We start from the raw sequence: 14,508 nt of genomic DNA on the forward strand, positions 1-14,508 counted from the left end.
TGGCTTCTAGGACCTGCAAGGTCCGGTGAAGTCTTAGGCAAGGTTGACAAAAAGTATACACTGGGATTTAATTTAAAAGAGATGAGAATTTGGAGTGGATGCATTATAATTTAGAAGGATAAAAAGGGATTTGAATCGCGAACAAAATTGATGAAAATCTAGTTTGTGATCAGAGATGGGAAAAATTGCGCACGGAAAATTATAATAAAAGATTATGTACTATCAGCATGGCATGATGCAAATCTTGAGATTTTCACAAAAGTACTTGTTTACTACGATTATAATGCAAGATTTATTTTTCAGTTAGAAATGTGATTGAAAAACAATTATGTGAAATCAGAAAAATTATGGTCACCTATCTCCCTCGGTAGCTCATGTCTTGTCACACTCATCGTAAATTAACAAAAAAAAATTATTTTATTGATAAAATCTATTTATTTATTTTATAAATGATCCTAAAGAATTTTGTTAACCCATTTAATTCAAATATCTAAAAATAATTTTTTTTTAAAAAAAATTGATGAAAGTAAGATTAACATCCTTTTTCTTTCATTGATGGTCACAAAAATAAAATACGTGGTCCTTATTTACAATGATGAGGTTTGCTATTGCACAATCCCAATTGAATTTCTCATCTAATTCAACAAAATTAGTTTTTCAAAAATAGATATAACTAATAAAAATAAATATAAAAAGCTCAAATTCTATGTGATGTATATGTCAAATTCTACATCAACTTTTATCTTCTATCAATTCTTTCTAAATTAAGAGATGTTTGGTCAAGTTTTTTTCCAAAGAAAAAATTTTTTATTGACCAATCTATTTCAGGATCTAAAGTATAAAATTTGAGTCTCATTGTTAGGAACAAAATCTCTTTTTGGAGAATTGCAGCACATCATAGATATCAAAAAATTATCTAATTTATATAAAAAAATAAATAAAATATTATATGATCAAGTTATAATTTTTAAAAATTTGATGTATGATTCAATTTCTCGATATAATGGATCTTATTTCTAGATCCTAGTGCTATCTGTAGTGGTCGAATTAATTCATATTGAGTCTGATCATCGCTGTCACATCATCTTCCCAAATGTGCTCAATCTACTGTACAATAAGGGAAGGCTTGATACTTATTCCACACATATACCTAGCTCATCAAACAGATCTTAAAAGTATTGGTTGGATTGTACATGGTACCATGTTCTATGACACAAAGAAAGGCTTGGAAGCCACTTTAGCCTTGCCCTCATGACCTTGAAGACCAACCAGCACATCCTGTGGCAAATAAAGAAAATCCCGTCCTTGCCCTTAAGAGCATGTGCATCGTTGTCCTATCAGCCATGCAAAGTTCATTCTCTGAACTATGTACCATAAACACATCTTTAGACTTCCTTCTCTCCATCATTAGGATTCGTTGGTATCTTTAGTTTGCCCCACTGCATGCTGTCAGTAGTGGGATCCGTTTTCAGTAGTACCTCACATGATGAGGATTCTCTGAAGCTTTCTTGCAGTCACCACCCTCCACCCAAGTCTCAACCGTTCCGCTTCCTTGTCTCCAAGTGAGGCACTGGTCCTTCTCTTAGGAAGAATGCTACCTATGTATGTTCCTTTTTTGAGATTATAATATAGTAGCAACGTTGGATTTCCCTTGCTAGATTAGTTGTTTTGTTCCATTTAAACAATGCCATGCATGTATGTATAAAATAAGTATAATAACATTTCTTTGTTGTTTGGAGACAGCTCTACCATTTTCCAAGTTCTTTCTTCTGAAGTCCAAGCAGATATTATTACAATATAAAGACCAACTGAATCATCGGCGGATCCGATGTTAAGAAAACCCTATAAATGGCCGGTTATACAGATAATTGATCAGTCTGACAGTTTGCTAATTAAATATCTGCAGCAAAGCTGTTGAGATGATTTAAAATAACATGCCAGTAAGAGCTGAAGGCTGGAAGCCTCTTGTTGCTATTGGCGACGGTATAATTGGCTTTATTATCAGAACATAGAAGTTGGTGGCTTCTCCTTAGCTTCAAGACAAGCCAAGATCTGAGAATTAATGGCTAATGAAACCTGAAGGAATGCTAAATAATTGTTATTACCGGGTAAGATGCTCGCTTTCAACTTAACTCGATCGAGTTTGTTTCAAATCATCCTACATCTTCGAAGAAAAGTTCACTAATAAGCATATAGAACATAAGCACAATAATTTTGTTCATTAAAATCCTACAATCTGATCGATAAAAGGAAAGACCTATTTCACAAACTTTAATTAGCTTGCAGTGAGGCCTTGTTTATTTCCCTCCTGCCTTTGGCTTCCTTAAAAATCCGGTGTGCTTATGTTCAAGTATTTGTACACGTCAGCAAAAGCCAAAGCAAACTTGGGAATTGATGAACTTGGATGGTTGCAACTTGCAAGTAATGATTTAAGGTCACTTTTCAATGGAGCTTGAATGAACATTGGCCTAGACAAAGCAACAATGGTGTTGTGGGATCCATGCCAATGAAAACAAATGCAACAAGATGAGAGCGATGTGACATATATGTGAATCTCAATCAGCACATCTAATCATGTGACTTCAGTGCTAAAGGGACAAATATTCCTTTCTAGAACACCTTCTACAATAAAGACAATGTGGAAATGAGCTTAGGATTAGAGGATAAGAACGAAAGGGGAGAGGCTTTTTTCTTTCCACAGCACCCAAAGAAAGAGCCCGAGGAAGTGGAGGTGGTTGATACGGGCGCTAACACCACTCAAAAACATAACTTTAGGGAGTGTTTGGTTGGAAGGAGTGGATGTCTGAAATCGAAATCGGAATGAATGACTCCCATTCCAATCGTTTAGTTAGGAGGAGTCCCATTCTGATTCTGGGGTAGAATGTGAATGGATCAATCTATATAGAACTCAATCCCTACTCTCCTTCATGGATTCAATTTTTCATTCCGATTCCGATTTCGATTCTGGTCACGAACCAAATGCTTCGAAGGATTTGACCATTTCGATTCCGATTCTAAGTCATTCCGATTTCCATTCCTATTCTGACTTCGGTTACGAACCAAACGCCCCCTTAAAGTCTTCTCCGAAAAAAGAATCAAAGGAAATAGGTGGCTTGTGAACTCTTTGTTGGTTAAGCCTCTTAGTTGCTAATTTGCTTGTGAAACTAGCTAATGCAAGGTTAAGCTGGGTAGCTAACAAATACGTATGCGTAGTTAACAATTGTTAAACTTTACTTGGTGTCCGCGACATTACGTGGATGGTCCCTCACTACTGATGTTGGTTTACATCAAATAGACTACAATTTGTTTTGCTTTCCTTCAGCAAGAAATAGAGGCACTGCCATCCTTGAAAAAGCCAAAACTTTATGACATGCTACCTTCTCTAATCATTCTTAATGCACCAGACAATGGCACCAGATTCCATACCGACTAATATCTGTAGATTATATTAATCAAGAGTTAAAGGAGAGGTCCATGGAGATGACCATATAGCATCTTCCTTAATTAGCTGCATTAACCTAAGCAATTGTAAAGCAGTGTCTTAAACAACTCAAGCCTAATCAAAGGCAGGAGCAAAAAGAGAGGGGTATCAGAAAAAGATGGGCACCAATAAAGCAGTCATGACTCTAGACTTGTGAGCCATGAATCATGACAAAATTGAGAGAGACAGAGAGAGAGAGAGAAGGGTACAAAGTTATGTTTGCCGTTTGGCATGACCCAGATGCTCAACGGAACACCACATGGTAACACCAGCCTTCTCAGAAATGAGCATCTTCTGTACGAAGGGGAATGCAGAACGAGTGAGAGGTCGGTCAGAAAAACAGACCGAGAAAGCGCCAGGGCATCAGAGTAGTTTGAAACTTCTTTCTTTTTAGAAAATCTTGTTAAGAAATAGTAGAGTTCTTTTTATTATTATTATTATTATTATTTTGTTTTGCAGCAATGGAGTGTTTTTTTTTTTTTTTTTTTGCAATTAAATGAAAATGACATTAGTCCTTGTTACGGTGCCTATTTAAAAATTATAAATTATAAATATGAAGAAATGAAAGATAGCATTTTCCTTGGCATCAGACACATATGATGGAGAATTATCCAATAATTTGTTCTATTGGTCCTCAATTTGAACAGGGACTGAGGAAGCCAATAAAGAACAAAAAAATTCTTCAACAAGTTGACAAAAACATCATTGAAAAAAAAATATGCTGCATCATACTTCCACAAATGCGATTAAGAAGAGCCCGAGTCATGTTTCTTCCAAAATGTTAGACCCAGTACCAAACCTATCAAAGAGAGAGTTCTTATTTATGCTATGCTCATTATTTTGGTAGAATTTATGCTACGGCCATTAGATCTCCCTTTTTAAACGTATTGCAACATCTACAGAAGTCTGTACGTAATTCCAGCAATCTGAAGACTGCAACCACATGAGAAGAATATTAAGGTATACATCATACACAAGCATCAGCTCTCCAGTTCATTTTACCAGCTCTCTGGCTTTTCGCACCACAAAAATTTTCTGGCTCTTGGTCAAAATATACAAGGAGATTTATATACAAGGAGACAGAGTCCACCTACTTATTGTTGGTTCTTTATCTTGGATTTTCCAATAAGATTTAGGCTGAAAATCATATAGGATTTGTGGATTGGACTAGCACAACCATCAGGATTACAGACTATAGACTGGGCTAGATTTATATTTATAAAATATCCAAAACTAATTTTGGAGTGAGCGACCAATATTTTATAGCAAAAAAAAAAAAAAAAAAAATCTCAACAGATTTTTTTTTTCTCCACAGAAAGATCTAGTTAACATGGATTAAGCCAAATCTTATATCCTGTAATCCAAGAAAAGCAATAAACCTTGAGAATCTAATCAGAGTCGCAGAAAGTTTCTAACCCTTTTAAGTCAAAAATTGTTACTAATAAACCTTGTCAAATGCTTTACAAATGAGCCAACTTTGCGCAAATGAAACTTCAGTGTTTTTTTTTTCCCGGTGAGAATGTTATCACCGAGACCCCTGGAATTCCACAATTGTGTATCCATCGCTGAGGTACCCTTTCAGGATCAAAAGCATGCTTTTTGTGTATCTTTCTGTTCTCTTAGTTTGTTAAAAAAAATCTTGATTTCATTTCCTGAACGAAATCAGGTTAGGTTCGCAAACCCTCCCCCATTCACCTCCAAAGTAACACAAGCGTACTCACTTGGAACAAAAAAAAACTCGGCATTAAAAACAAATGGAGACCTTTGCCTCAAATTATCCCAAATTAATATGGAAATGTTATACAAATATAAGCTGCTGCCTGTCAGACATAAGCAACAAGTTTATCCATCATATGCTTTAACAATTGTTGATTTTCCAAAAACTAGTTAAGAATCTACGACTGGTGCTATATTCACCATACTACTAACATTAAAATCACCTGTAATTATGTAAAAAAGAAAAGAAAAGAAAAAAAAAAAGAGAGAGGGTATTTTGTGATATTCCAGAAGCATTCCATCTGACTGCAGACTCAACGGAGTACTAAATTTTGCATTCAACAAAACAAAGGCTGCTATTGTTGATGATTACCAGGAGCTTGCAGAATACAAGGCAACCTAGAGGGGAATACCCAGGGGCACGGCTTGTCCAACATCATCACCATCATCATTAACTCTGCCCTGTGGTGCCTGGGGCATCTTGATAACCATCCAAGAGATGGCCATAAAGCAAGCTACTTGAGTCACATATATAATGTCAAAATGGTGTTGCAACAAAGATGCTGCATCAATAAAGAGACAGAATGGCAACCTGGAGCAAAAGAAAAAAGATGGAATTGTGTAAGAGACACGAGCAAACATGCAGGCCCAGCTTTCATGTCAACAATTTAACTAACCAAATCATCATGATGTGCTAATACAGGAAATTTCCAATGTGTTTTACCACATATGAGAAGCATCATAGAATGTAGCAACCATAAAAGTGCACATGGAACAACAGATGTTAACAAATTTGTTCTTTAGAATGCAATTTCTTACTTGGACATTTACTAAATCAATAAGTATATAGATGACTTAAAAACTTATTTGGTGTTGGATTTATTACCAAAAAGTTTGTTGAGATTGCCCATTTCTCAATGTTGGTCACATTGATGTATGTAATTTGTTCATCCTATTATTTCTAGTCATATTCCAATTTATGATTGTTAAGTCCTCCCCCCAGAATGAGCTTCCAAGTTGGTATCAATGTATAAGCGTTTGGCTTTAGTATCAATATCACTAGCTATGTAATGTACCAATACCATGCCAATACTAATACAAAAATATGCACTGCTACTAATTAAAATGGTTCATATTAATATACATTAAATGAGGGATATCTGTACAAGAATGACCAACAGAACCACTAACAAGGCCGGTCCCTAAAGATTGTGAAGTTTTCTGCAAATTCATAGATCAAAAGAAAGGAAGGTCAAGAAGATCTGAATTACAATAACAGAATGCAACTTGCTTCTTTCTCTGAGCAATGTACGGATGAAAGGGATTCAAAACCTTCGTTTTTTTAAGTTCTAATACGTATGCACTGCTTTAACAGGAAAATCCAACAACATTGTCAAATTCTAATGGACTGACAGCGTACAAAGTTATATTGAAATTCCACACTTCAAAGCACCATCTACCATCAAGAGGTTTTAGAATTTGAGTGAGAAGAGCACCCCAGACTATTCCACCTCCACAAAACACACACCCTCCTCATCCACGTTAAAGTTGAACGTCTGCACAATCAAAAGCTAAAAGTTTGGTTTCACCTTTTGTTTACAGTGGCAACATACCTTTGTTTTCATATATATGTACTGTGCTCTGGGCACTCTACTCCTTGCATTCCTCTTCCCATTGGCAAACGTTTTGAACAGATAAATGGCATTTTTAAAGATCGAATATCCAAAGACATTTCTCCTGAATCACTTTCCTTTGCTCCTATTCCTCAGAATTCAAACAATACTTAAGAACTCTTAGAATTTGCTGCCCTCCTTGCTTGGCACTTCTTTATATGCTTGACAGACCACTCAAATGACATCCAATTTAACATCTAATTTACCTATCAAGAAATAAATAGAAAACAAGTTAAGCAGCAGACAGATACATTCCACTGAATCTACACATCAAAATAAGTTTATTAATCATATTTACCATCAACATCGACATGTGTCTCAAAAAATTTATGGGGCCATTGCTTGGTCCAATGGTAACAGCTTGGGATGACAAGTGCAACAACACAGGTTCGAGTCCTGGGACAGCTACTTTGTGTAAAAAAATGCCGAACGTTAGGCCTTTCCCCAGGTTTTTATGCATCTCAAGAAGTCAAACACTTAATTATTCGTTTCGTAGATAAGAAGATCAACATGAATGGCCAGCTAGTCATGTTGGTCAGGAAAAGGCTATCATAGCAAGTCAAGAACTAGTTAAACAAATTGTTACCCCATAAGTAATACAACAATTTCTAGATTGAAACAGGCAAAGCACAGTGAAAGATGTTTTCAGCAAGCGTATGGACCTTAACTTTCAAGATAAGGTGCCTATTATTTTGGAGAGAGAGGGAGAAAGGGAAGGAGACCCACCCAAACTACAATTACCCAGATCCAGATTTTTGTGAATGCATCACCTGGAATTGAACCCAGAACCTCTGGTTGCTAACTGATGGAGAGCGAACACTGGAGCAAAACGTGGTTCACTTCAAACAAGGTGCCCTAAAATGATAAATTTGTAGTTTTCTATTTCAAATAGAAAACAATCAATTTGGCCTGAAAATATTTTTTTGACTTTTGAGTGCCTAATTTATTTGAGACTTCCATTGGGTCTTATATCTTGAATTCTGACTTGCATAGTTTGCTACATATGAGACCTTAGTTGATAGTCAGGAATTTTCCTATCACAATAAGAATGCGCTTACAGTTTGAAATGGAGTTTTGCATGTGGTCAGTTGGAGCATAAGTAAATAAAGCAAACAAGAGGGTTCCTTTAAAAAATTTAATGCTTGCAAAGACGTTTGGAAAACAGTTTCTCATTCTGGGTTCAGTGTAATATTGTGGGTTCTCCTCCGTGGAGCTGATCAAAATGAGATAACAATTTCCCCTTCAAATTTGCTCCCATATGTGTTCATTGCACTCTCTGTTCTCCTTACTACTCGTCGATGAATTGGTTGTCATTACCCCCTTGTATTGAATTAGCCAATCAGGTAGTTTTCGTTCTTCTTGTTAAAAACTCAAACCAAATGTCTGATGGAAGAACTAAGAAGCCTTGCTTTAAAGAATCCATATCAGCACCAAGATGTAGATTGAACTAGTAACATAGTGGGGCAATATCAACAAAATATAGTCATACTTTAGTTGCTTAAGAATTTCTGTGCTGCAATTTCTCTTTTCAGATATTGGGAAATGCAGAAATTAGAAAAAAAAATAATTATAAGATAAACTCTACGGCACATCATATATATATATATATATATATATATATATATATATATATATATATATATAACAATACTCTGTGAAGGAGTATTAGAGTGTTGTCAACTCAGCTTCTCAAATGAATTTTGTTATGAACACCTCCTCAAATTCAATTATGCTATTAATGTATGGTATTATTATACTCTTATAATTAAAACCAATTTATATAGGTAGTTGAGAATATGAAGTGACCCTAAGAATTTGAATGAATATTATTTTATTATTTATATATATATTTTTTTTTCAATCTGATCATATTTAGAAGAAAAATTATTTCGTACATTCGGCCCCGTGCAACGCGCGGGTCTTCGACTAGTTATTCTATATAAAGTCAAACAAAGAGACAATACAAATATAATTTTGTTAGAGAAATCAAAAGAACTAGAAAGCAAAAATTACATTAACAATTATATAGAAAAAGAATAAATTTCATATGATGAATGAAAATGTAAAACTCTTACATTAATTTACGCTTTGAAGAACATGGTCAGGAGCCTCTACCACATTGAAAAATTGTGCATGCGCAATTAATGATCCACATAAATAAAAGAATGCGAATAAAAGTGTTGCGGCTCTTCTTAATCTGTAGAGGTACATCAGCAAATGATACCCAATATCAATGCTGTTTCTTCCTCCTGCCATAAGACAATATGTCCAGAAAGGACTTCATTTGATCAGCTGAATAAGGAGATGTTCTTGCCTTAACCAGCTTCATAATTTCCCTAGCATTTCGGTCCTTTGAAATGGCCATAAGACCTTTTAGCAGTTTATCAATGGTGTCAACGCTTGGAAACCAATTTCTTTCCATGCTATCCTTGCACAACCTGAATGCCAAATCAAAGTCTCCTTCTTTGCAGAGGTAATGAACCATGGTCTGATAGATCTTGCTGTTTGGTTTGCATCCCCTTCCATGCATAGCATAAAAAATCCTCTTTGCCATTTCGAGCTCACCCATCATACAGAAACCTTTAATAATCAGATTATAAGTTAATTCATCTGGTTTTATACCAGAAACATACATCCTACGTATCAAGCTATTGGCTTGCCAAGCCCTTCTTCTGTTAATCAGATACTGAATCCTAACATTAAAAGTGGCTAAATTAGGTGAACAGCCCTTAATCCCCATTAGATTCCATAACCCATCACCAATCTCACCCTGACCACACTTATAAAATGCTGATATAAGTGTGGTATATGTCACCACGTCTGGTTTAAGTCCTGCCTTCTCCATCTCCACCATGACCAAGTAAGCAGAATTCAGACTACCCATATCACACATAACCTTGATAATAGTATTATATGAAATCACATCCCGCTCGATTCCATATTTAGCAGGAATCTCATCAAAAAACATCCTGACATCATCAAACCTGTGAGCTTCAGACAAGACCTTGAGTGTGGCATTGAATGATTTGACGGTCCGAGGGCACTCAAACAGGTGCATCTGATGGAAGGTCCGGAGGGCATGATCCGGCATCCCAGCTTTCCCATAGAGCATGAGGATCCGAACAATAAACCCCTCACGCCGGCCTTGGGGAAGGGTTTTCTGGTGCTCGAGGAGGTGTTCAATGAGGTCAAAGCGACGAGCACCTGCAAGGCGGGAGACTGTATCCTCGAAGGCAAAGCGATTCTCCACTACAAGGCAGTTGTGGGCATTGGCTTTGAAGAGTTGGAAGAGCTTCTCCGGGTCTCTCTCTGTCTTAATCTTCAAAAGGGCAGGCTCACTAATTGAATTAATCTCCGAAGAGGCTATGGGATCGGTATCAGGTTTCGGGCTTGAGTAGCTTTTCGAAACTGCAGCTTTGCAAGCGGCAATTGTTGGGAAATTTTCAGGAATATGTGATGATGGGCAAGCAGCAATGGCGAGGTCGGTTTTGGTTCGTGATTTTGAAATATTGGCGGCTATAACGGTGACAGCAAGAGCATCAACAGCAGCACAGAGTCTGCGAATAGTGCGCAAAGAGAGCATGATCTGATTCCAAAGTTTTTCTTTTAAATCCCCCTATATAGCCTGAGTTAACACCATATCTTCCCGCACACAAAAAAATGAACAACGAATGCAAAATACCGATTTTAACAGATGACAATGCAACAATAAGCCATCTGCTCGGCCAAAAAGTGGGGAAACAAGCAAATTGGAAAGCAAAAATCCTACTTTTGATCTCATTTGTTTCATTCGAGGTGTGGAGATGAAGTGAGAACTCGATCCATGACCAGAAGGTGATCTATATATTTAAACGAAAAAAATAGCTTCGAAAAACTGAAAAAAAATGTAGGTGACAGCATTTGGGGAACAAAAGAAGGAGAAGAAGAAGAAGAAGAAAAAGACCTAGAACAGTCAGTACAGGGGCAACAGTATCCAATAAAAAAAAACGAAGAAAATAGGAAAATTACAGAGGATGGATATAGAACCCTACCTCTTGATCCTTCGTTCAACGCGGGTGGGAATCCTAGGGTTGCAAGAGCTATCGATTGGTGCGAGGGTGGTAGGGTTTTGTGGATTTTTTTGGGAGGAAGGAAGGAGAAGTAACCCTAGAGGAAGAGACAGCGCGAGAGATCGGAGAACCAGAGGCCACAAGCCGCCAGATTCGACGTGGAAGCTAATATCGTCTTATTACCGCAACCATCAGGTTTATGCTTCTCACGTGAGATGCACGTGAGAGAATTATGGGCCTCTTTTTTTTTTTTTTTTTTAATTAATAGATATATTATTGTTCAGAACACTTATTGTTCATTAAAAATTCTGCAAGAGAAATCCATTTTATTTTGTTTTTCTTCAAAAGTATATTAGTTTTCTTGAAAAGGGAAGGCCTATTTTGGACTATGCTATGTTTTCTCATATAGTGTAGAATCTTTGGGAGCGCACGTTCATACTCTTTGGGAGTAACAAAAAAAATATCTTATAATATGGAGTCAATATTCAAAGTTCATTACATAATATGAGTAGGCCACTAGAAAACTTAGTTGTTGTTTCATATATGATAATTTAAATCATGCATGTTTTTCTAGGTATTTTGGACATAGAGAATTCTATGATGTAGGTTAACTCTCTCCTCTAAAAGAAAGAAAGAAAGTGGGAAAAAAAAAAATATTACAATGATTATGATGTGATTGCATTGGTTTACAATCAATTTTCGTTGTTTTGCTTAATAAAGTACCATTAAGCACCATAATAATAAAAGGTATCAAACGTTCAAAGTTTCAGTCTTTAAAGCTTGCAGCATTGTGTCATGATAAGCATGCTTCAACACCAACAGCAGCAAACATCATGCTAACTCCAAAGAATCATACGACAATTGTTGTTTTATAAATTCTGAGCACTTCTAACCATTATGTCAAGGGATTAGAACTATAGTAACCAAGTTTATCATTATGCTTTTGCTTCATAGTGTCTAAGTGAATGAAATTGTATCAACAAGAGCTGTAAGATACGCAGTGATGGCTCATAATTTAGTTGGTGATGGAGACAAAAGCATTCGTAAGTATAGTGTGAGCTTGCCGATTATGGAAGTAGGCCCAGCGTATTGAATAAAAATCACAAACTGTATGAGCTATAGCCTGTGATATATTGAGCAGCATATCTTCTTGCTTCTTTGGACAATTTATTTGATAAACCAAGTGCTCAGACTAATTCAAACCAAAACATTCGACCTACTAACAAGCGTGAGTTGAGGAAAAGGATTAGTTCTCGTGATTTGGTAATACTTTAACTATGAATCCTTAATTTGGGCTAAGTTTTAGATTTCAATTTTTTCTATTTCCCAAGTGAAGTTTAGTGATTAAAAAGGAATGTTTACAATTCACAAGAACTAGAACTTATTTTTGATACCAAATCATGAGATGAGAACTTTATGATTTTGAAACCACCTTTAAACATATGTTTTCAAACTTTGGAAACCTATCGAGTATATAAAGTTCATGAAGAACAAATATTTATCTGAAACATCAAGTGTAAAATTGTAGATTTAAATATTTATTGAACTATTCAATTTTTAAACTTGCAGATTCAGAAGAAGTATTTGGTTATGAAAATAAGAATGCCTATAAGGGATAAAAGAATTTTTCAAGTGATATAATGATTTGAAAAATCTTTGATAACAGAAAATATTTGCAAGCTCCTCTCAAGAGGACGGGATGTTGATTTCTCTCAACTCCAAAATTAACATTTGGATATTTAAACTAAAGATTAACACCATCGATCATGATTTATAATATTTAGAAACAAAAGATCATATATTATGGTAGTCTCTACCCTATTCATTAAGTGGATTAAAAAATGAATGTTAAAATATGATATGAGATTGTGTTTTGCTATGATCTAAGAATTAAAGAAATCCATAAGCTTTTCATGTTTTAACATTTGTAGGTTATGATTATCAAGGTGTTTTCTTAATTTTAAATATTATATTATTTATTTTAGCACTATAACATAATGAAAATAGTTTATTTTTATGTTTGCATTATGCATAGGTTAGAGGTCAACAAAATATATAATATTTAATTTTTAGATATATCTAGTGGTATAAATCATGATTAATGGTGTTCGAGTCGGAAAATTAATAAAGGATGAATCAAGTCCACTTTGTTGCTTTTCGAGAAAAACTTCAACAAAACTACTGGAGCTGCTCATAAGTACTGTTGTGAGTCAGGCATCGGGAAGCCGAGCTTCGAAAGTCCCATATCGACCACAGTCGAGAATGTCTACTGCTTAAGAGTGTGGACTCTCCTTTGCCCACGTGAGGCACTTTTTGCAGGGCAAAATTGTGAGGGGTGGGGTTATAACACCGGATCATGTGGTCTGGACCTCGCTTCAGAGCGAACAATACCTCACGTGTTTGGTGGAGAGAGGAAGGTCCCGCACTCTGGGTACGTAGCCTCAACATTGGCGTGCCAGGAAGGAGAATCCGTCCCTGCACCCACGCATAGACCCTCTCGACTGGAGGGGCTATGTTGTGGGTCAGACATCGGGAGGTCGAGCCTCGAAAGTCCTATATCGACCACAGTCGAGAGTATCTACTGCTTGAGAGTGTGGACTCCCCCTTACCCATATGAGGTGCCTTTTGCGGGGCAAAACCGTGAAGGGTGGGGTTATAACATCGGATCATGTGGCCTAGGCTCCGCTCCAGAGTGGACAATACCTCACGTGTTTGATGGAGGAGGGAAGATTCTGCACTCTGGATACGTAGTCTCAACAAATATAAATCGAAAGAAAAGGTAGGAAATGTCCACACTGCATCACTGCATGGTGCTTACTGTCTGAAGCTTCAGCAAAGCCATCCAGTACCTGATAAAAGGACCCTTGTCCCAAGTTTTGGTTGAAAACCTAAATGGTGAAGCTGTCTGATGAGATGAGTTTCAGCCTACGTTCAGGTCGTGTACTTACCGACCCGGATGTCAGATAAGCTTGTCATGGCTATAGTTGCCCTTGAGGCAGGTTGCCTTACCAAAAGATCCTAACTCGAACGGAAACCACGTTTGGCATTCTCAAAGCAAGTTTAAATGTCACCTAAAAGGACTACTTTCTACGGTTCTGCACCTGGTGCTCCATAGTGCTCCGATTTGATTTAAAAAAATATTTTATAGAGTTTTAAAAGATTAAAATTTTTTTTGTGTACTGCAGATGATGTAAAAAATTTGATGTGAAGCGCATCATTTTATCCGATTGATTTACATAATCATCGCTTTTCCACATACATTTAATATTAGTAGATCGATTTTTTTATTAAAAAATTTTATATGATGAAAATATCATTTCTAAAAATTATGACACCTCTTCTTTAAAATTATGACATCCTTTCATAAAAATTATCATGCCCCCAGCATAGAAGGTTAAATTGAAGTGGGATGTTATAATTTTTATAAAAGGATGTCATAATACTATTTCCACATATATTCATTATTTTTTTTCCTTCATACAGTATTATGACATCCTTTCTTAAAAATTATGACATTCATTTATAAAAATTATAACATCCCACTTCAGTTCAACCTTTTATGCAGAGAATATCATAATTTTTGTGAAAA

The 14,508-nt window shown here is 36.1% G+C and overlaps 1 protein-coding gene across 3 annotated transcripts; it reads right to left on the reverse strand.

Moving 5' to 3' along the window:
- Nucleotides 1–5,225: 5,225 nt before the first annotated feature.
- Nucleotides 5,226–11,087, reverse strand: LOC105038992 (uncharacterized). Of its 3 annotated transcripts, none has more exons than XM_010914943.4 (4): nucleotides 10,902–11,087; nucleotides 8,946–10,744; nucleotides 6,811–7,076; nucleotides 5,226–5,789 (listed from the first exon to the last, which is right to left on the reverse strand). In XM_010914943.4, exon 2 carries the CDS (start codon nucleotides 10,451–10,453, stop codon nucleotides 9,101–9,103), a length of 1,353 nt encoding a protein of 450 aa, XP_010913245.1. In that variant the 5' UTR covers nucleotides 10,454–10,744; nucleotides 10,902–11,087; the 3' UTR covers nucleotides 5,226–5,789; nucleotides 6,811–7,076; nucleotides 8,946–9,100. The 3 variants fall into 3 exon arrangements, with proteins under 3 accessions (XP_010913245.1, XP_073098837.1, XP_073098840.1); XM_073242736.1 differs by adding an exon at nucleotides 7,169–7,275 and having other exon boundaries at nucleotides 8,946–11,079; XM_073242739.1 differs by lacking the exon at nucleotides 6,811–7,076 and having other exon boundaries at nucleotides 8,946–11,079.
- Nucleotides 11,088–14,508: the final 3,421 nt, after the last annotated feature.

The sequence above is a fragment of the Elaeis guineensis genome, chromosome 1 (assembly GCF_000442705.2).
Source record: "Elaeis guineensis isolate ETL-2024a chromosome 1, EG11, whole genome shotgun sequence".
NCBI lineage: Eukaryota > Viridiplantae > Streptophyta > Magnoliopsida > Arecales > Arecaceae > Elaeis > Elaeis guineensis.

Coding starts and splice junctions, on each gene's coding strand:
- LOC105038992 (XM_010914943.4), bottom strand. CDS start 10,453: ATGCTCTCTTTGCGCACTATTCGCAGACTCTGTGCTGCTGTTGATGCT.